At 43.4% G+C, this 23112-nt stretch overlaps 2 protein-coding genes across 2 annotated transcripts; one reads left to right on the top strand and one right to left on the bottom strand.

Moving 5' to 3' along the window:
* Positions 1 to 235: 235 nt before the first annotated feature.
* LOC310870744 (tubulin beta-2A chain) lies at positions 236 to 5112 on the top strand. Its single transcript, XM_083782022.1, has 4 exons — positions 236 to 443; positions 1021 to 1129; positions 2467 to 2577; positions 3469 to 5112. The coding sequence occupies exons 1-4, from the start codon at positions 387 to 389 to the stop codon at positions 4554 to 4556; spliced, it is 1365 nt and encodes a 454-aa protein (XP_083638148.1). The 5' UTR covers positions 236 to 386; the 3' UTR covers positions 4557 to 5112.
* Positions 5113 to 6528: 1416 nt separating this feature from the next.
* dsg2l (desmoglein 2 like) lies at positions 6529 to 22540 on the bottom strand. Its single transcript, XM_083781767.1, has 14 exons — positions 22246 to 22540; positions 20457 to 20579; positions 19702 to 19857; positions 19456 to 19597; positions 18305 to 18462; positions 17469 to 17603; positions 14933 to 15118; positions 14017 to 14297; positions 13786 to 13928; positions 13460 to 13681; positions 11828 to 12067; positions 10939 to 11066; positions 9837 to 10208; positions 6529 to 8766 (listed from the first exon to the last, which is right to left on the bottom strand). Exons 1-14 carry the CDS (start codon positions 22300 to 22302, stop codon positions 7480 to 7482), a joined length of 3630 nt encoding a protein of 1209 aa, XP_083637893.1. The 5' UTR covers positions 22303 to 22540; the 3' UTR covers positions 6529 to 7479.
* Between the last annotated feature and the right edge of the window lie 572 nt (positions 22541 to 23112).

Here is a 23112-nt window from a genome sequence, read left to right as displayed (position 1 = left end):
AAACTATAGGAGTGTCCTTTTAAAAAATGGGTACACAGGCAGAAAAGCAGGCAGTATTTTGTCTGGGACAGACAGGGTGTCAGGCTCCATCAGTGGGTGATGCAGCATCCTCCCATCCTCTGGTCCACTGCATCAAATCAGTGGCACGCCATTGGCTGAGGGGAACATTCGGGGTGCTCATGCTGCTGTGACGTCATCCAGCCAGCAGCACGTTTATCTCCGTGGCCGGCTCCTCGCCTCTCAGGAATGTAACGTTAGCATCAAGTGCTGCTCTGATCGTGAGGTTCGTTGATACAGCGGCAGAGGAAGGAACGGAAGACTGGAAACCACCGGAGAAGTTATTGGGACAACATTTATAGGCTTTCAGCTCGCCTTCAAATCGCACCATGAGGGAGATTGTTCATATCCAGGCTGGACAGTGTGGAAATCAGATTGGCGCTAAGGTAAAGGCTACGTTTTTTTTGTTTTGTTTTTATTTATTTTTTATTTTTTAACAAAATGAAATACAATAAATTGTAATGACAAGGCATTTAGTGTTTAATACTCGCTTTTGTTATGGTCCTTATACCTTAGAGTATATGGTCCTTACCTGCATGGCCATATTGTTTTATGCAATTTAGTCAATAGCTTAGCCTACTAAAACAACTTCTATATCACCTTACGGGATCCTGAAGATAATGTAAAGCTTTTGAGATCATGTTGATAACTATGTTTATGATGAGTGGGTGCGGTCGTGTCCTGTGGGCTGGTCTGGTCTGTCTGGGGACGGCAGGCTGCAGCAGTGGCAGCAGCTAGGCTGCCCGACTATAGCGCGTCAGGAGATGCGCAGCTGCAATAATATGGCCACGACACGACAACCCACAGGAATCGATTTTTTTTTGGCCACTTTAATTTACATTCAATCTGATGTGTGTATTATATATATATATATGATATATCTGTCTGATGAACACTGACTTTAGTATATCTATCTATTATGTCTACTTATAGTAGGCCTACTCACTATCTGTTTAATTTTAGTTCTGGGAGGTGATAAGTGATGAACACGGAATTGATCCCACTGGCAGTTACTGTGGTGACAGTGACCTGCAGCTGGAGAGGATAAATGTGTACTACAATGAGGCATCAGGTAAATCTACAAATTCACAACCTGTATAGCCTTCCTTATGAACACATTACGTTTTTCCTTTGAACCATTTCCGATTCAGCAAGCGCCTTTTCTGCTTTTGTTAATAGCCCAGCAGCTATGCAAGCTGAAGACCTAATTTGGTGGTAACAGTAGGTTCAGCTAACAGCACAGGGATAAAATGAGGACACCAGAACCTGCTAGATGCAGTCCCCCCCCCCCCCCCCCCCCGCCCCCTCCCTTTCTATCTGAGGCACACAGGTATATATCTGCAGTCTCTGTTTAGCTGACCCAGAGCGGGGAACGCACAGTGCTGAACTCATTCACTCATTCACACATGCGACCGGCTTTATTAGCCAGGCATTTTGAAGGTCATTGCAAATGCATCTAGTAGTGTCCTTCGTCACTGCAGGCACTGCTATATTGAGCAGCCAGAGTCATGTGGCCACTGCTTTGGCAGTGCATAGTTATTAGCCTGGTTTCCAGCTTGATTCGCTGCGTTCCCGCGATTTGTTTTGTCACAAGAGTGACAAAACAAATCTCGGAACCTATAGGGAATCAGGCTGGGAGCCAGGCTAGTGCATAGAGGCCTAAACAGGAAAGCTGCACATAGGCCTTACACAGGCAGGACATTCACTATATAAGGCCTATATCCTATTTCCAATGATCAGCGGTAGCCTGTGTATTGATTGTTTCCGTTTAGCGAGCTATAGCCTGGCATCAACGTTAACTGTGGGGGCACTATACTGTCTCAACGACGTCAATTGATTTAATATACCACTAATAAATTCCCCCTAAAATATTCAGTGAGATGAGATGACTGACAGATTTGTACGTGCATGGGCAAGCACTCTTTAAGAGAGCCAAGACAGATAGATGATGAGTGGAAAAAAAGGGGGCAGCCAGGTCTGTGGGGACGTCACGCCTTGAATGGATTTTCACGGAACTCAGCACTTATGCAGCCCACCCAGTCTAAAATTAGCAGTTTGGTATGCAACATGCTGCATTCTGCATGCAAGACACCGGGTCACAGATGGAGGGAGGGGGGGTGGGGGATGCCAAGGTGTGTGGAGGAGGAGGAGGAGGGTGATGCAGGTGTGTGACGGAAAAAGCTCCCTGCATCGTTTAAAGAAAAAATGAAAGTTTCCACGCAAGATTAGTGACATAATTGTTATCACTCTCTTTATTAAAACGCTATTTAATTAGTCAATTAGTCACGTTTGTACGTTTGTCCTTGCCCCTATACTGCAATGATTGCATCATTCCTTTCCTTTCTCTATCAACCAGCCTTTCACTTAATTATATCTCTCCTCTCTTCTCTTCTCTTTCCTGCAACAAAGGTAATAAGTTCGTCCCTCGTGCCATCCTGGTGGACCTGGAGCCAGGCACCATGGACTCGGTCCGCTCCGGCCCCTTCGGACAGCTCTTCAGGCCCGACAACTTTGTCTTCGGTGAGTGTTGCTGACGCTGCTCATCCTCGGGCGGCTCGGCTGCGCCGTTTGTGCGCGTGTCAGCATGTATGTCATATTCTGTTAAAGTCAGCAGCCAGCATTCTTTTTCTTTTTTTTTAACCCGACAGTAATGTACTGTATATTCAGATTCACCCATGTAAAACTTCTGCAGCCCCTCGGCAATGTGCCAGCTGTATGTGATGCATTTTCTATGCACAGCCGTGTCACGCTGACTCAGCGCTAGGTGTGTGACTCAGCGAAATGTAGTCTTCAAGGGGATACTACTGCAGTGCTGATCTGAGCTGAGAGTGCAGCCAAAGCCAATACAATCCACCACCTCACTACTTCTCTGGCCGTGACGCTCGCCACAATGGCGAGCTGAAGGAGCAACTGCCTTTTATTGGCGAATACCATATGAATATATACAGTATATTAACATTAAAATAGACAAATATAAACATCAAATGCAATACATTTACGGCAAAGCACGTTGCCTATAATTCTAGAAAGTTATAAAAATTATCTTTGCGTTTGGAGTTTGTTTCTCCATTCTAATTCATTAATTAGTCTTTGCATAAATGGCACATTTATACTGTTACACCCCACCCATCCACCCTTCAGGTCAGAGTGGAGCTGAAGGAGCAACTGCCTTTTATTGGCGAATACCATATGAATATATACAGCATATGAATATATACAGTACATTATCCAATGGACAACATTGACAAATATAAACATCAAATGCAATACATTTACGGCAAAGCACGTTGCCTATAATTCTAGAAAGTTATACAAAAATATCTTAGCTCTGCGTTTGTTTCTCCATTCTAATTCATGTCTTTGCATAAATGGCATGTTTATACTGTTACACCCCACCCATCCACCCTCCAGGTCAGAGTGGAGCTGGAAACAACTGGGCCAAGGGCCACTACACAGAGGGAGCTGAGCTGGTGGACTCGGTACTGGACGTGGTGAGGAAAGAGTCAGAGAACTGCGACTGCCTGCAGGGCTTCCAGCTCACACACTCTCTGGGCGGCGGCACGGGCTCGGGCATGGGCACACTGCTCATCAGCAAGATCCGCGAGGAGTACCCCGACCGCATCATGAACACCTTCAGTGTCATGCCTTCCCCCAAGGTGTCGGACACCGTGGTGGAGCCCTACAACGCCACGCTCTCCGTTCACCAGCTGGTGGAGAACACGGACGAGACCTTCAGCATCGACAACGAGGCGCTGTACGACATCTGCTTCCGCACGCTCAAACTGACAACGCCCACCTACGGCGACTTGAACCACCTGGTCTCGGCCACCATGAGCGGGGTGACCACCTGCCTGCGCTTCCCGGGCCAGCTCAACGCCGACCTCCGCAAGCTGGCCGTCAACATGGTGCCCTTCCCCCGGCTGCACTTCTTCATGCCAGGCTTCGCCCCGCTCACCAGCCGAGGGAGCCAGCAGTACCGCGCCCTCTCCGTGCCGGAGCTCACGCAGCAGATGTTCGACGCCAAGAACATGATGGCCGCCTGCGACCCGCGCCACGGCCGCTACCTCACCGTGGCGGCCATCTTCCGCGGCCGCATGTCCATGAAGGAGGTGGACGAGCAGATGCTGAGCGTCCAGAACAAGAATAGCAGCTACTTCGTGGAGTGGATCCCCAACAACGTGAAGACGGCCGTGTGCGACATCCCGCCCCGCGGCCTCAAGATGTCCGCCACCTTCATCGGCAACAGCACGGCCATCCAGGAGCTGTTCAGGAGGATCTCGGAGCAGTTCACCGCCATGTTCCGCCGCAAGGCCTTCCTCCACTGGTACACCGGAGAGGGCATGGACGAGATGGAGTTCACCGAGGCCGAGAGCAACATGAACGACCTGGTGTCAGAGTACCAGCAGTACCAGGACGCCACCGCAGACGAGATGGGAGAGTACGAGGAGGATGAGATCGAGGATGAGGAAGAAGCAGCTCGCCATGATGTCCGTCACTGATGGCGACGCATGGAACTACAGTACCAGTCTGTGTGCTACGTAAACCAATCACTGGGAATAATCAATAATTGTTGTTTGAAAGTGCAGAAGGGAAATACGAATGATTTAAGAGATGTATGTAACTACTGCTGTGTGCAAATTATCTTTAGATACAGCTATTTAGCCTCATAAATTGTCTATCAATATGGCTCATATTTGGAAAAAGACCATGAGTGATATTAGAACGTAACAATTATGTGAATATTATAGTCATTGGTTTTCCACGCTTTGCCAGGTTTTGTAACTTTTACTTCCACGTCACTGTTAGTGTCAAAATAAATTTGCTGTCCTATCAATGTTTTGTCTTTTTTTGTATTGCAATGCTTTGCATAAATGTAGATATTTGACGCCATACCAGTAAAAAAAGAGAACAAAAGAGAGTACCAGTACTCATATATTTCAACTCCCAAGTTTACTTACGGTATGATATATTTTCTCACAAAGTACAACATAGTCTATTCAAATTATCTGAGATAAAATGTTGTCTCATCATAATGTCTTGACCTATTGTGTTTTAATTTGTGTAATATGAGCACTTACCTTACCTTACTGTCTCTTGTGAGCTGGAAGCAAGTTCTTCAACCAGTCTTGCAGGTTGTCGGGCCACAGACTAGGGATGGGCGGATTCATTCTGAAATATCAATTCTGTCATTTTGCTTTTGAGACTCAACTCGCACATTAAAATATTGATACCAAAGGTTTTCTTCAATTGTAAATGTATTTCTTATGAAATGTTGTGTAGTCATGTATTGACCTGTTCACAGATATCTGTATGATGAGTGGTGGGATCTAGCAAGTAACCAATATTAACTCATTCCAGTCATTTAAGAGATATAAACTCTTGTTTTGCCTTCTAACACTGATGGAATTATTGAGGAGAACCATTTGAATAATTGATATTGCTCAATGAACTGATCACATTTCAGACTGGCTCATTTTAAACTGCTGAACCAGCTGTCTTGGATATGTCTCCCAAGATGCAAGCTCCAGTCATACTTTATAGACAACAATTTGAATCTGCACCTAGACATTAACTACGATCTGACTGACTTGACTGTCACTCTCACCAGAGGAAAAGAAAGTCATCCTGCCCAGTGCCCTTCACACCTGCAATGATGTCACTACAGTGATGGAACACGTACTGACAGTAAAGTATGACTCATGTTTCACCCCCTCATTGACTCGCACACACAAGCTTTTCTGCAGAATACAGGAAGCTCCCACTGTTTCCGAAGCCACTGAACTTTAGGTCAATAACACCCATTCCACGCAAAAATAAGTACAGAAATGAACACATTTTGGTCATTCTTGAAAAATGCTGGATACAACACTATGAACAGAATCAGTGTTTACACTGACTAGACTAAACGAAGCAAGCCCGTAGCTTGGGGCCACCTTGACACAGATGTTATCAAACAATGACAGGATGAATACTGTAGACAGGAATGCAGGAAGCATAAAAGTGTTCATAATTTCTATATCATTTTAGAGAGCAAAAAATCAGGAAAATGTTAGATAATGAAGCATTTTTATTGAAACAGCAATTCACATAAATATTGCTAGTGTGGTGAAACTGAATTTCAACCAATTGAAACAAACACGTTTGATCTATGCTTGTCTATTGTCTTTCCACCTTTCCCTATTGAGTGGGTCACAATGTGCTTCCAGTTGTTATTGCTATTTCACTCTTTCCACAGCACGGCTTTTCCTGCACCCTTTTGTCAACTCTTGTCTGGGTTTATCATCTTTTCCACCAGATCAATCTTGACGCACAACATATTTGGATTTTAATTGTTACTTGGGTAATTTCCTGGCAGGCAAATCTTTGTTGCCAAATTATGGACCCCCTGTTGAAGACCCGTGATCTCTAATGAATACATGACAGCAGTGTGAATGAAAACAAATCAAACCAAGGTGATTTATAACCTTCCAGCTTTATTAAAATGTATTGTGCAAAAGTTAATTGTCAATTAAAGAAATCCTAAATGACATGCATTATGTCATAATCTGACTACAGAGCTACTCATGCAACATACACAATACAAGACAAAATACTTGACAGTTGTGCATAAAATGTCAGTAGCAAAAAAAACAGCAATAACTTCTCTACTAAAATGATCAGTGCTTCAAAAATCCAGAATAGTCTCTATAACCTTTTAAACAAAACATTTGAAGCATTATTTTCTAATCATGGAAAAACATATGTACATAAAAAAAGGATAAAAGACCAATTTAAAATGTGTACATCTTTGGTACTATACCAACTTTGTGCACCTTTTGGAGTGGACACATTTTCAACAACACAAATAAGAAACCCCATATAAATATCAATATATTGGACATACTTTAAAGACCCATTTCCCTGCCAGACAATCTATAGATCAACAGTGCAATTCATGGCAAGGTTAAAATGTAATCGAGCGCAGCAATCAAACTGCAACATGAGCATCTCGAAAATGCAGAATATTAACTATTCAGCGCGTTTCAGACCCCAATATGGCGCCCTCTGTTCAAACAGTGACTCCAGTACCTCCTTTTCCTTTGGATTTATAAAATTGTGTGTATGTTTAGCAGCTTCACAAATCTGTGTGAATAATATTAATATAAAACATTCTGGACTGGGATCTATTTGGAGAACTTAAAGGGCCAATTAAAAACGTATACACAGTAGTGTTACAGGGAAGGGGGGGCATATTGTCTTTTCAGCACACATTTCATGTAGTCAAGCAGAAAACACTTTACTATGCATTTTATTTATAGTTCTTCCATTGTGCATTATATGCTATACAACACATCTACAGCATTTTTGCTGATTCTTTATATACTAATTTCACCAAGAATTGAATATATTCCCATGGGTACAAATGTAAACTGTTGGACTCTCCTATGCTCTTGTGCTGGTTTCAATATTACTCTCAGTGACCGAGATCTTCTTACTACTCTGCACGACAACTCTGTGACTGCCTTGCTGCGAGGCTGTGGGTTCCAGCGCAGAGGCCTCGGCTGACCCTGTGGACCGCAGTGACACACTCTGACCTTTCACCTCCATGCCATGACCTCTGACCTCTAAGCCCTGCCCTGCAGAGCCCGAGCCTGCCTGAAGCGTCGTCACCTGGGCTAAGCCCGCGGCACCGCCCCCTACCACGCCTGAAGACGCTGACCTGCTCGCCTCGACCACTCGCACTTGCTCGGATCGGGAGACGTTCGATCCTTGAGAGAAGCCATCCATGCCGTGACCTCTGAACTCTAAGCCCTCCCCCAAAGAGCCCGCCCCCGTCTGAAGCGTCGTCGCCTGGGCTAAGCCTGCGGCACTGCCCCCTCCTACGCCTGACGACGCTGACCCGCTCGTCTCAACCACGCGCACCTGCCTGGATCGGGAGACGTTTGATCCTTGAGAGAATCCCGGCGCTGTTCCAGCATGATGCTCTGTGGTCGTCATCAACGTCTGGCCGCCCCCATGCGAGCTGCCCATCCCCCCCCGGACGGTTTGGCTGACCCCTGTAACGACGTGCCCGGCAGCACCTCCTGCTACGCCCATCTGCCTCCCTAGAGTCCCTACAAGTACCATTCCCTGGGAACCATGACCGTGACCTAGGCCCATTACAGACTGGTCTCCCCCTGCTACAAGCACCATCTGGGGTTGGCTCTCGACCACGTACATGGGGGTGGCAGCGTAGTACATAGTGGGCTGCTGGATGAGCAGCGTCTGGCTAGGAATCAAGATGTTGTCTTGGACATGGACTCTGGGCATAGTGACCGATCCCTGGGCTCTCTCACTGACCAGCCTATCCTGGACCACGGCGGACGTTCCCGTAGCCACGTTGGAGGTGCTGAGGCTGCCGACACTGACGTGCTCTCTGTCTCTGCTGGTCTCCGTGTGGGAGTGGGTGTGTGTATGGCTATGAGTGGAAGCGGAGGGTCTGGGAGGTGAGACCGGTCTGGCTGGACGGACAGACACCTCCACGGACTCCTCGGTCTCCACGGTGGTCCCCTGGCAGATGTCAGCTAAGGTTTTGAACTTGGGTCCCAGGTCGTTGAGGAAGTCGAGGCTGTTATCGTTCTCCAGAAGACTGCAGCATCCCACCGAGCCCGCCAAAGACTCCCGGCCCTCGTAGTCGTAGATCCGAAGAGCGTCCTTCTCGTGGGCGTGTTGTGCGGCATGGTCGGCTTTCTGCAAAAAATATAGCAACAGGGACTATGAGTGTAAACTTCATCAACACTGGACAAGGACGGTATATGCTAAACTCTGCTAAAACTAAAATGCGGGCCCAGGCCGTAGCGTAACGGTCTGGGCACCGGACTGGTAATCCAGTCGCAGTGTGCCGCGGGTTCGACTCCCAGACCCGACACGGCCTTTACTGCATGTCATCCCCCCATCTCTCTCCCGTTTCCTGTCAGCCTACTGTCTGTCCCTTCAAAAATCAATAAAAGGCGTAAGCCGCAAAAAAATATCTTAAAAAAAAAAAAAAAAACTAAAATGCGAAGCTTGCTGGTGGTCTAGCATGTTTTATTTAGACCACCTTTATTTTTTATTTTTTTTGATATTTTTTTGCGGCTTACGCCTTTTATTGATTTTTGAAGGGACAGACAGTAGGCTGACAGGAAACGGGAGAGAGACGGGGGGATGACATGCAGTAAGGGCCGTGTCGGGTCCGGGAGTCGAACCCGCGGCACACTGCGACTGGATTACCAGTCCGGTGCCCAGACCGTTACGCTACGGCCTGGGCCTAAACCACCTTTATTTTTGACAAAGTTACAATATAGCTTGCTGTCTTTTTATTCATTTCAGTGCACCATTTTTCATTTCAGTGCACCATTCACCATTCACCATTCAGGCCTGAAAAATCTTTTAAATCCTCCAGTTTTCTGAAATAAATATTTTCACGATTTTTCAAAAATAGCAGACCTACAAGCTCGTAATTATAACATAAAAACAAAAGGGGTTCCCGCCCAAAATGGGTTAAAAGTGCAGATTAAAACGGTCTGGGCACCGGACTGGTGATCCAGTCGCGGTGTGCCGCGGGTTCGACTCCCGGACCCGACACGGCCTTTACCGCATGTCATCCCCCCATCTCTCTCCCGTTTCCTGTCAGCCTACTTTCTATCCCTTAAAAAATCAATAAAGGCGTAAGCCGCAAAAAATATCTTAAAAAAAAAAAAAAAAGTGCAGATTAACTTGAAAAGCTGAGAACAGTCCCTAAGATTTTATGAACAAAATTCAAAACATCCACCATGACTCACACTTGCGTAGTAGTCCTGCAGGAAGTCTTCGGACAGGGCCATGCCGTCGTACGCTCCGGCTCCATACCTGGAGAGATACTCGTGGCCCGTGATGAGACCCCCGCCCAGGTGGTCCACCTGGTCCCCGTGCCCGCCGTGTTTATTATGGTAATACTGATAGTTCTGCATGTTCTCCGTCGTCAACATGGAGGAAGACCTCAAACCTCCGCCGCATGCGGCCATTCCTCCTCCTCCACCTGCCACTGAACCTCCTCCTGCTGCTCCTCCTCCTCCATGGAGCCCACGCCCACCGCCTCCTCCGTATGAGTTCACATCTGTGGCCGTGATTCTCCCGTGGTCCACTTCTGTTGGAATCTGAAGAAGAGGAACCTCCTGTGGGGGAAGGGAGAAAGCAATCGTCAATGTGAAAAGGCATTAGGTGTTAAAAAGCTGAAATTGTATACGTGTCGTGTCTCGCACCGAGAATAGAAGATCTATAAGATCACAAGGTGTTGCGCTGCTCTTCATTGTGAGCTTGTAGATTTTCAGAGTGAGACCCGAGCCTCGCAAATGCGTGTTAATAAGGCGTTTCTCTGTGATCCACTGGGGTACCCCTTTTGTTACAATGACTCTATACTAATCAATTAATTTAGGTTTTAGCAGATTCAATCAGCCAATCTATCCCAAACGTCTCAGCTCAAAACCCAAAATATACCTTTGGTGTCACAACTCAAACATACAAAAATATAGTTTTGAAAATAGCCGATTTATGAGCTTCTAGATCTGCTTTTACTATTTATAAAAAGTATTTTTAATTCATGGAGGTAAAATCTTTTGTTGTAGAAAATGTTTTTAAAATGTTTTACTCGCTACCCCTAAAAATGTGTCACCACTATATAACACACTGTACATACAGTACATACTGCAGCATAATGTGTATAAAGTAAAATGTAGCCAACGTACAGTACATCTGGATAGCATAAGTAGCATCTCTCTAAATAGGGAACAGCTGCTGATACAAGGCAATAAGGAATGCTTAGGGGGGTGAGGTCGGTGGAGCCTGTCCTGAAGATGTGATTTGTTCAGACTGGGTGGAAAGCAAAACCACTGTAGTTATAGTTACCCTGTCTTCTCCTTGCCCCTCAGTGTAATAAGAGATTAGCTGTTCTTTCGTGTCGAAGGGAATGGCCTTGAAGTTCCCCATGGCTGCCGCACCTCCACAGAGGCAGAATAACAGCAGGAGTGGCACCACTGAAACGCACGCATGCACACACGCATGCACACACGCACACACACACACACACACGCACACGCACACGCACAAACACACACACACACACACACACAATTAATTCACGCTATTTCACAGCTCCATGCAACTATGATGACAAATGCAACGTCTGTTGGTGTATAAGCTAGTCACTATACATGTAGCTTATTTTGCCCGGCCGTCCACTGCTAGTGAGTGGACGGCCGGTCAAAATAACAAATGTTGTGCCAAGGTTAAATATTTGAGAAGCATGACCCCCTCCTGCCTCATACTGTATGAACCCGATCTGTGACCCCACCCTCCCTGTTGATCCTGTCAAATCACTATTTAACAGGTCTGGTTAGGCATCAAGGGAGGGGTGGTGATTCTTATCAAGCCAGCAGTGAAGCATAACCCCATTACACATTGTCACACAAAATAATTGCGATTAATGATTTAATTGTGTTTTTTGCCTTTTAGGCTTCGTAATCAAAAATTGCACAGGGCAGATATGACAAATAATTTAAATATACAAAGAAAATTACTGACACATTTGATAATTTAATAATAGCGGAAATAGCTGACAATTACGGTATTTCAAATACGTGTTTGTTACACACAATGGGGATTACTGTGTTGTAAGCTTGTAGATCTGCTATTTCTGCTATTTTTGGAAAACTTTCCAAATTTCAAATAATTGCGAATATTTCAAATCATTGCCATTAAGCGATTATGTATCGGTAAAAACCATGACACTACTCACACAGCAGCAGCAGTAGACCGAGGAGCAGGAGGAGGACACCAGACGTTCCAAAGGTGGCGCCCTTTGGCGCGGGCACACAGGTCTTTGTGGCGGTGGTCTCCGTTTCCTCACACGTGCACACCACCACGTCCATCACCTGGACATCACCACAGGACTTGCCCTGCTGGTCCGTGATCTCCAAGGCGATCTTGTACTGGCCTGGCCACAGGCTGGCTTGGTTTCGAAGAATGGCCGAGGTCTCTTGGGATTGGAAAAGAGATGTGAGAACATGCACTGAATCAGTGAAAGGTGTTACTGTACCTCTGTGTTTGCCCAGAGTCCCTATGTATTTTTGTTTCAATTACGATGTGCTTTCTTGTTTTCTATTATTCTGCTGGTCTATGTGCTTTAAGAAGCCATTGAGTTATTATTTCATGTTCATGAATGATATGGCTGTGGTGCAGGTTATTGCTCAATGATTGAGAAACCACGCCCAAGACTCGCCTATCAGGCTACACTGATTGAGTGATTGGCACTCACAGTGTTTGTGGCACCTGGGGAGTGTGGCTCTGTCAGTCCAGTGTGCAATACAGTTTTCTGCACCACGAAGGGAGCGGCTTTTGGCCTATAATTTTAGGCCACGATGGAGGGGCGCCGTCTCAAGCGAACTTGAGCCACAAGAGACACCACCGGCACCGAGCGAGCTAAAACGAGTGAGTTTCCGTGTCGAACATTAAGAAGTTCGCTCAGCCCCGCTCACCCAATCACATTATTGATTATTTCCTAAATCTTGCTAGTCTATTGGAGTGAACTTTTCTATTGTGGATTATTGAATTTCTTGGATGAAGACTTTCTATTAAAGGACAGGTTCAGAGCTAAAGGAAATGCTAAATTAAAACCTGAGTCACAACAAGGCCTCACCGTTTATTAGCCCCTTTCGGGACCCTACGTAAAACTTTTTTGATATTTTGTTGAGTTTTACGTTGGGTACCTGCTCGCTACTGTACTTTCGTATGGAAATTCCTATTTGCGGAAATGGAGATTCTCTCTAAAATAGGACCCGCGGCATGTGACGCCATTATTTTCCTTGAGTTATTCTGAATTCGGTAACTTTAAGTAGCTATACATCCAGCTGCGAATATCTCCTGTGGCGCGGAAGCCGTTAAGTATTTTTAATCTTTGTTTGACCGATTTGGTCGCTTTATTTCTTCTTGTTTGTTTACCGTTTATTGTACCGCCTCCCGGTGTGCGGTTGGCTTGTGAGGCTACGTCCCTGCCTCTGATCTGCTGTGTCATAGCTATAGCGCCACTAGCTAGCCAGATAGGCGGTACAATGAGGTGTCAATAAACAAGGAAGGAAAAGAAGAATCCAAGCTTCCAAATCGGGCAAACATATATTAAAAATACTTAACGGCTTCCGCGCCACAGGAGATATTCGCAAAGGTATGTATGTGTACTTATACTTTACATATTCAGAAAGCCTCATACTGAAGAATATCGTCAAACAGCGCGGGGAGGCGTTTTAACATGTAAACATGAGCCAGTAAATGTTTTAATCAGGTGGCATGGACGACGTGGAACAGGACCCAATGCACTGGGTCGAACAAATGTCAGAAACTTCAGTAGCATTTGGGTTCTGCTTGGAGGGCTAACCGTTTATATGATCCACTGTCCATTTTCCTTTGCGGTTCCCCTGAATCACCCTGAACTCAAATGGTGCTGAATTTGGGAATTCATCGTGGTCTATGGCCGTGACATAGACCACACTGTCACCGTAGCACACAGTCTGACTGGTACTGGTCAGTGTTGGACAGTCGTCATTGGCGTCTTCCACCTGAATGGCAATGGTCCCTGTGGCCGTTTTAGTGGGCAAATCTGAAGAAAAAAACAAAGACATTTAAAATAAGGATTCTTTAATTGTATGCTGTCCATACTACTGATATACCTGGCATACAGTACATACAGTACTTACTACTTACCACTGGTAATACAAATTATTTCGGCGTAATATGTTCCATTGATCAAGTACTTGGACTCTCGATCAGGCACTTTGGCCAGCTTGATATCCGCTGTCTTTTCGTCAATAATCAACCAGTTATTGATGTCCTTTATTTTTGCGTACCTGTGACCAGGAAAATGTAAATAAGGATAAGAAAAACATTAAATTGAGACACGTACAAAACGCATGTGGGCCTATGATAGATGCTTACCTGACATTGGTGGCAATTGTCAGAGTGTCGCTGTCGATAGCAGCGTAGTTAGTGATGATCTGGTGAAGGTTGATCTTGCTTATGTCCTCTGAGATGGTCACCACCTTGACCGCTGGGTGGAAGCGGGGCGGCTCCACCTGGTTCACCACGTTGATCTTGATGGGGTAGGTTTTGGGAACTAGGCTGGGAGGTCTAAAGCTACTAGAGCCAAAGTTGTACTCTGCCTTATTGGAGACGGACACTGCCAGGTTGAGCACTTTGAGTTCCTCGTAGTCCAGAGCCTTCAGATTCAAATGAGAAAAACACATTTCAATCGTGTTAAAGGGGCCTAAAACCCTAGGCCGATTTGGTTTTTAGTTTCCCTGTAGGTTAAATAGTATGTGATTGTTTAAAATAAGACTGTGTGTGGAACGAGCTTCTAAAGTTTCTTTCTTGCCTTGATCCTCCCGTCTTCCCTTTCTTTGTTTTCTTGGAAAAAGTAACACGATGGGAGCTATGCACAAAAACGAATTTCACCCACCAATCTACTTGGGATGTGGCAATAAAGATGTTTCTGATTGACTTGACATTATAGTACACTGTGATGATATACGTAAGCAATGCAGGTGCAGCTAATAAAAATGATGACTGCGTTAGATTTTTGTATTGTCAATACTTGCACATTGGCACAACTAAATCTAACACGCCCATTCATTTTATACGCTCCATCTCTGTTGTTTACATGAATGGTGTATTATGAGGTCAGGTTTACCCCACTCATGTTTACCCATGAGTTTACCCATGTGTAGTTTTTAATCTGTAGCGGAAAACAAACTACCAAATCGCCCCTTCATGCTAATTTAATTGACCTCTTAAGTTAAAATGTGAAGTAACACAGGATTGTCATGTGCACATAATAATAACGCTGTCCCCATACCTTGTTAATCATGATAATGCCCTCATTGGTGCTCTGATCAGTGGAGATGCTGAAATAGCCAGCCTCATTCCCCGACACGATGGAGAAGACAGCCTGCCAGCTAGCGGTAAACTCCATATCCAGGTCAATGGCTTTGATCCTCATCACCTCCACATTGATGGTGTTCTCCTGAACATGGCCTTCATACTGCAGAATACAAAGATTTTTTACACAATCAGTATACTGTATGTCAATATATTTTTGGGTTTCGAGTATTTTCACTACTATATTTTTGTACGTTTGAGTCGTGACGAGACACCAAATGTATATTTTGGGTTTCGAGCTGAAAGGTTTGGGGACCACTGATTTAGATCGGCATACAGTATACTGATTGTTTGTTCATAGATGTGTGTGCTCACCAGTGTTGGGGAAGTTACTTTTAAAAAGTAAGGAATTATAGTTATCGTTACTTATCTAAAAAAGTAATTTGTTACTTTACTTTACATTAAATTATGAAAGTAACTACTTTACTTTACTTTACTTTAAAAAATAATAATATAAAAAACGATTTAAAAGAAGGTTTTTTGTGATTCATTAATCTCAATTAATGGCATATCAATAGGCCTATTTGACCTGATCATCAGTGAGCTTTTTTTCGAATGGATTTGGATACGAGTGAATCAATGAATAGTGACTACATAAGCATAGGCAATTAAAAAGTAGTAATAATAATAGTGATAATATTATTATTTATATAATGCTTCTCTGAGTACTTAAAGACGCTTTTCAAGGGGAACATGAGAAAACAAATAAAAACTACTTTATTAGAGAAAAACTAAGACTATGGAATAAAATAAATGAAAGTGAAATGAGATAGCTGGGGAAACAAATATTCTAGAGGTGTGTAACGGTTTGAACTTATAGGTGGTGGCTGGCATGTCTTGTGAGTTTTGGGAAGTGCATAGTTTTGACAGGTCTGCCTGCTAGCTGTGGACAGTGAAACCCTGACCATTATACACGGGCAGACGCAACATCGAGTGTGAGGGTTGGGGAACGGATGGAAAGTACCAGTGTTATTATAGGAGGACTCCTTGGCTTCTAACGATATGGACCAGAGTTAAACTAATGTTAGCTCCCATGCTAACTAGTTGCTATACCCTCGTCAGAAACAACATCACCATCCAGATCGGGTGGAAGCTGCTTGTGCCCGTGGATGGGAAATGAGATTTAAAAGGCTATAGAAGCGTGGATGAAAGGCAAGCACAGATGTGCGATAAAGTTGTGTCGTGACTCGTATTTGCGTGTGTATTCCGTCTGACGACGAGTGGTTTATGCTGCTGCCTGCTAGTGCGTTGCTGGCTGCTGAGTGCTGATGCATATTTAAGAGCGTCATAAGCATGCGCCCGTCCTGCACTGGAAGTAGCAGATCTACAAGTTATCTACCGGTCGCAATGCACTGCGCTTTGGGCTTGTACATCTGTGTTTTTCACGCAGTTAGTTGAGAGGCAGAGCACAAACGAAACTGTCAACACAGAGAGCGCTCTCTAGTCCCTGCACTGCAATCAGCAGCGCAGAGATGCCTGTATGAATGTATGATACTCACGGAGCTGCGAGACTTTTCACTGATCACATAAGTTGACATAACGCCATAACGCGGGTAACACTCGCACAATAACTATAAGGCCGTTATGGAAATGGGAAATGTAAAGCGTTAGGTTACAAGTTACTGCAAATAGTAGTTACGTTATGTAACGTAACGCGATGTAAGGGCGTTAGTCACAACACTGGTGCTCACACACATAGATGTGTGTGATTTATGTTGTTTTTTAGACAGATGCTAGATTTGAAGCTGCACTCCCAAACGTATTTTAATTAACCAAATGTAAATGTTATGTTTATTGTAACTGGCACATCCGGCAGTGGTTGGTGGTCTGCCTATACTGTTCCACTGTGAAATTTAGACCTTGGTGTTGGGTAGACACCTACTGGTTGACCACTATTACTGCCTGAAGATCATAAGCACACATTGTCATTTTAAATCCAATAATATACAATTGTAGAATTGAGGAAAACTAAATAATCAATTATTTTTGCGCAAACACCCACACACAACAGCACACTCAAATGTGCTCTTGAGTGAGCGTATATTCTGTTCAAGTCACAGCCAAGAAAACATTGGTGAATGTCAGAATCTTTGTGAAAACATTGAGCCCCATTGCCCCAGCGGCTGTCCACCTCATGAACAGCTCTCAGCGGGTAAATGAAGACCCAATTGGTCTCCGCTTCTAACTCAGATGTTTTTGATTTTCCCCCCTGGACCCCCCTGAGGTTTAAGAGGTTAAGCGGGTCCTAAGAAGACATTTCTCTGAAAAATGGTTATTGAATGATGCCCAATATCTCCCCCCCCCCCCCCAGCCAAGAAACGTGTCTCTCTCTCATGCTGGAGACGTGTGCGCATGAGAGACATCATGAATGGATTTCGGCTTTAATGTATCTATCAATCTTCAAAAAAACAAAAGCATAGAAGAAGGGATGCTTTTGTAAATGGTGTGCTTACCGTTTCCCTTTCCAGGGTTGGGATGTTATCATTTATATCTAGGAGTGTGATCACAACGTCTGCCGTCGCTGAGTTTCCTCCTGCGGCTCCATTCATGTCTCCGCCTCTTACAGTCAACGTATATGAGCTTCTGGTCTAGATAAGGTGAGAAGATCAGACAATCAGCAGCTTGACAAAAAAAAGTTCAAACAATTATTTCCCCCCCTAAAAACATTTTTACTTAAATTGTACTGAATTTGATGAATCAATAGACGTTTAATTCCACACTCCCAATTATATTAGTTTATTGTATTGCACATCGTTTGAGGCAATATTCCATCCCTCTTGTGCTAGTTGCCAAACAAATATTGAATATGAGGCCCAGGCCGTAGCGTAACGGTCTGGGCACCGGACTGGTAATCCAGTCGCAGTGTGCCGCGGGTTCGACTCCCGGACCCGACATGGCCTTTACTGCATGTCATCCCCCCATCTCTCTCCCGTTTCCTGTCAGCCTACTGTCTGTCCCTTCAAAAATCAATAAAAGGCGTAAGCTGCAAAAGAATATCTTAAAAAAATAAAAAATAAAAAATAAATATTGAATATGATATCCATCAGTACATAATGACCTATATTACATGTATTATGACATATTTGTCATATTTTCTATGTATCTGGGAACTATTGTGTTATATAAGCAGGATTCAAAGTGATTGTGCTACTGTTACACAACAGAGGAGAATTTCAGGCGTGTTATTTGCTCACAAGGCTACTATATACTATATACGTATCAATCAATAATGTATTGGTACAGTAAATGTCAACCTGCAGCACCAATGTGTTTGTGTGCACCTCGTTACCTCCCTATCCAGAGTGTTCTGTTGAACCATGACTTCTCCTGTCTGGTGGTTGATGGAGAACATCCCAGATGTGGAACTTGACTCCACAAGGCTGTAGTAGATCTGAGCATTGGCCCCTTCATCTGCATCCGTAGCACTCACTCTCATGATGACAGTGCCTAGAAATGACAACATTAGATCATTGTAACGGCAAGTAGGCGTAGGTGTTAAAACCTCTTAAACCCCAGAGGGGTCCAGGGGGTAAAATCAAAAACACCTGAGTTGGAACCGGAGACCAATTGGGTCTCCATTTACCCGCTGAGAGCTGTTCATGAGGTGGACAGCCGACAGAGCTGGGGCTCAAGTTAAAGGAGTAGGTTATATTTGTATTACTATGTTGTGAATGTGATTGTAATCATTGCTAGCCATACAGGCGTATGCATAGGCTCAATTTATGTAACTTAGATAGCATTTTATGTAGACATAGCACTCATTCATGATGACTATTTTTATGTATTTGATTTAGTACCATGTTTTTTGTTCTTGCTTACTGTAAATCGCTCTGGATTAAGAGCGTCTGCTAAATGCCTAAATTGTAAATTGTAAAGTGGGATTTGTTGATTTTGTTTATTTCCACTAGTGGAGAATCCATGAACTGAATGACCTGGTGACCTATGATGACCGTCCATGTAGTCAAGAGGTTGGAGGTCATTCAAATAAAGAGTTTGAATAATAGCAACATTGTCAGCTTCATCTAAAAAAACATCTAAAAAAAAATACATTTTCCAGTGGGTGGCCAATATTCAATCAGTCAGGAGAAAGTGCCCAATTATCAGCTTACATTTTATAGTGTTGAGTGTTCCAGTTCCAATTTTGTTTCTTTCAAATTCACTAGCTTTTTTATCCCGTTTCTTGTGTGAGTTCTCACTCCTGATTGGATAAAATTGGTATCCCGAAACTGGAAATGCATGTTCTGTTTAATCAAGAGCTGGAGGGACATGGGAAGACCCCTGTTACTGAACAAACACTCTAATTAGAGAATATAAAGCAATTTAACACGTATTTCTTCACATTAACCCTGAGGATATTGTGTGTATTACTTAATTGGAGAATAATTAAAATATTACATATTTGCTGATAAGCATGGCCAGGTTACAGGTTAGTGAACGTACCTGCTGCACTGGATTCATAGACAGATCCAACCTGGCCCATTTGGAACACAGGTGCACAGTCATTCTGGTCCACGACATCGATCCTAAGTTCAAGGTCATTCTCGGCACGGCTCCCATTGCTGTATTTTGCGATGCCTTTTAACTACAAAGAGAAATACGACAGCAGCGTAAACATTTATTTTAACTTGAACGTATGCCTGTATGAATGTCCACTTCATTCATTAGAGAGATTAAGAGAGATCTTACTATGTAATAGGGAATGGCCTCTCGGTCCAGAATACCAGTGATTCTCACCAGCCCTTCGTTGGCGTCGATGACGTATAAACCCACAGGGTCCTTGTCAACGCCATGCCCTGTTAGTGAGTAGGTTACCTTACCCTTATAGTCCTTATCAGACCGAATCTGCAATACATGGACAAAATGATATGTTTGAAATTCTATGCATGTATTCTAGTTCTAGATTACCAATCTTACAGTATGACACGATGTCTGTCTGTACTTATTGTACAATTAACCAATCCTCTGATGAGAAAGATCTGCAACTGCACTGCACACTGGGCATATTGTCTTAATCAATCACTACTGTAATATTTACATTGCCTACTAGTACTACACAAAGTCACCACTTGATATGCTATGAAACCAATCTAACACAACGCCCAGGTGCAGGTGCAACTGCAGGTGAGGTGACTATGTCTGGAATACTGAACAATGCTGTAGTCATTATAGTGACTAATGTCTCAGCTGGCCTCTAGCTGTATCAGCTAGACAAAGCACATAACTCATGAGTTAAAGAGAAAGTCCATCAAAAATACTTTTTTAGGTTGTTATTCTCAGTAACTAAACTTGAGTTTTGAAGTTTTGCTTTGATATAACCTGAAATAGGTAAAGGAAAATGTAAAAGGTAGTTATGTTCAGGATAAAATGTAGCTATGTGGAAGTCTACTTGGTTGGGATTTCATTTAAGAAGTGAAAGAACAGACTGAGCCTTGAGAGCATACCTTTGCAATATACGCCAAGCCAGTGTAATCAACATTCTCTTGAAGTTTCTTGGGGTAGATGTACCATTCTCTCTTCTGTCTCTTCAGGGCCTGTCCACCTCCTTCTACCACCACATGTACGATCTTCAAATGATGTAGAGGTATATAGAGGGATGAAAAGGATGAACAAACAATGTGTGATTAAATTACAGGTTTATGAAAAACATATATTTTTAAACTCTTTCAGACTAATGATGATACTTCCCTACTTGTGTATTGCTATTATAATAAGCAATTAAAATCCCATCATGCTCTGTTGCATGTATACAAATGCTGCATGAGGAGGCCCAGCAGAACTCGATTTTGGTTCAAAGTGGCAAGAGTAAAAGATCTAAGTGACAATGAAAGCGGGTTAGTTTCCGAAATTGTCGTCAAAAGTGCACGTTTAATGACCGTGATGCTCGTGCATTAATGCAATTATGTGAGGAAACACAAGTTCAGGCTGTCAGCCAGAACGGTCCAATGACTATGTGTATATATAGTGAGGGATGTCATAGAAGGGTTGCAGTGCATAAACCTCTCATTACAAAGACAATTTGACAGTTCAGTGGTACGACAACCATAGACAATCATCTACAGAGATGTGGGAAAAAGTGATTTGGTCAGATGAGTCATCATCATCCATCACCATATTCTCCACTAGTGGGCGAGTCAGTGCCTCTGTGGCGTACACCAAGAATACAGCAGCACATGCAGGAATGTAAATGCTTGACCCTTGCAGTGAGGGGGTCTGGTGGCTCTGTTTTGCTGTGGGGGGGCATTTTTTAGTCCACTTTTCCCCTATAGCCTATAGCAGTGGTTCTCAACCTGTGGGTGACCCCACATTGATTGATTGATTGGTTTTGGGGGGTCCCCAGATGACAGTGAAGTGACAATTTAAGGACTTTTAAGACCTTTTTAATATCTAGAAATAAGAAGAAGAAGAACGAAAGAAAAAATACATTACTACATCAAAAGTAATCAACAAACTATAGGCCTACTATACAAACTGATACAAAATAAGTGTCAAAAATAGTGAAAATAAAAATTATTATTTACAACTTCTCATTCATTAAAAACCAATTCTAACATAGCCCATTTCAAAACTATTTTCATGAATACAATTTAGAAAATAAATGCCATAAATAAATCATATAGGCTTAAGTGATGTGGAATTGTGGATCATAATGCCTTGGCACTTGGCAGACATCGATCATATTCTGAACCATTTGAACATCTTATGGGAGATTCTGGACTGAGGTGTTAAGACAGTGCTCTCCAGTCTCCACCACTATCATCAAAACACCAAACGAGACATTATTTTTTTTAAATGGTGTTCCATCACTAATTATGGCACATTCTGGCAGCTAGATCGGCCCAACACTTAGTGTAAGTAGCCTAGCATATATACTTAAATTATAGGCTATTTAATTAGACTAAATAAATAATGACCTGACCTAATACAATACAAGGGAATTGCAGATTTAAGTGAGGAATTGAGAATTATTTACGTGGAAGGAAGCGGCAGAGGTTTGGCCAAATCTAGGCCAAACCACCACCACACCACCACACCTGTAGCCCAGTAGCCGTGATGATTTATTATTAGATGGGCTAATTTAGCATAACGGTTTTGCTATGTTCGTTGTTATAAATGTATTAATTACTTGTACACCGCCAGATATCCGTACACTGTGAAGAACGCATACATTCGTGAATTTCGGAAAGAAAAAGGAAAAAAGAAAAAAAGAACAATAATAATAAGCTCACTTACCGTTATGAAGAACAGCAGCGCCAATAGAACACCGCTGTACTTGGAAACAGGGGCCATTGGCTTGAAAAACAAACGGTGTTTTCTCCTTTGGAGTAGGCTAAAAAACCGTGTCCGGTTGAAGCAGATCTATTTTATGCCCTGGCTTCTTTAGATTAGACTTTGACCCTCCTGATACCGTGAAGAGAACAAACTTTTCTCTACAGTAATGTGTTACAGCCACACATAGGCGGTGCCTCTCTCACAGTTGCATTGCTCATAGGCTGCTCCTGATAGCGGTGGAGAGGAGGGGTTGCATGTGTCCGGCGCTGCATAGTTGCTTTCAATTGTGTGCAGTGATGGGAATTCCGGTTGTTTGCAGGGAGCAGTTGTCAGCTCTGCCTCTGACCATTTTCCTGGAGTGTTGCTAGGGGCAGGGGCAGGCAGAGGCAGGTCAATTTCTTGCTCAAGGAGCTAATTTTAGTTGTGAACATAGTTTTATGACGTCGTAGACGTAGGTGATGGCGCAAAACTTGTCGAAGCCTCCTACACAGTGACCTGTTCAAATTGACTGCAGGCCAGTGGCCATCTCTGTAAAAAAGGAAAGAATGTAAGAACTGAAATCTTATAGGCCTATTTTCTGGATTTCACTGTTTCTGCACTCCTCGCTTGAATTGTTGCGTTTTACATACATAAAATAACATTATTTTGCACAGCCTAATGTTTTTAATATAAATAGCCTTTACACAAAACTGCAAGACACCATAGGCTACTGTAAAAGTAGGGAATTTTCTTTTTTTTTAAACTCATTCAACTGAACTTTTTTTATTATTGCATCACATTTTAGTAGGCTAATTGATACCCAATATGTTATGAAGTCTCTGGTGAGGT

This window comes from Protomyctophum parallelum (genome assembly GCF_964188405.1).
Source record: "Protomyctophum parallelum genome assembly, chromosome: 14".
Taxonomy (NCBI): domain Eukaryota; kingdom Metazoa; phylum Chordata; class Actinopteri; order Myctophiformes; family Myctophidae; genus Protomyctophum; species Protomyctophum parallelum.
Note: the sequence above shows the minus strand (reverse complement) of the source record. Positions and strands in the feature narration are given on the sequence as shown.

What these genes read in the sequence shown, in the direction of transcription:
- LOC310870744 (XM_083782022.1), top strand. Translation starts at nt 387, where the DNA reads ATGAGGGAGATTGTTCATATCCAGGCTGGACAGTGTGGAAATCAGATT. An exon ending in GAAATCAGATTGGCGCTAAG is followed by an intron (nt 444 to 1,020) that starts GTAAAGGCTACG and finishes GTTTAATTTTAG; the next exon opens with TTCTGGGAGGTGATAAGTGA. An exon ending in GTACTACAATGAGGCATCAG is followed by an intron (nt 1,130 to 2,466) that starts GTAAATCTACAA and finishes CCTGCAACAAAG; the next exon opens with GTAATAAGTTCGTCCCTCGT.
- dsg2l (XM_083781767.1), bottom strand. Translation starts at nt 22,302, where the DNA reads ATGGCCCCTGTTTCCAAGTACAGCGGTGTTCTATTGGCGCTGCTGTTC. An exon ending in AGGCCATTCCCTATTACATA is followed by an intron (nt 19,598 to 19,701) that starts GTAAGATCTCTC and finishes TTCTCTTTGTAG; the next exon opens with TTAAAAGGCATCGCAAAATA. An exon ending in CAACCCTGGAAAGGGAAACG is followed by an intron (nt 15,119 to 17,468) that starts GTAAGCACACCA and finishes TGTATTCTGCAG; the next exon opens with TATGAAGGCCATGTTCAGGA.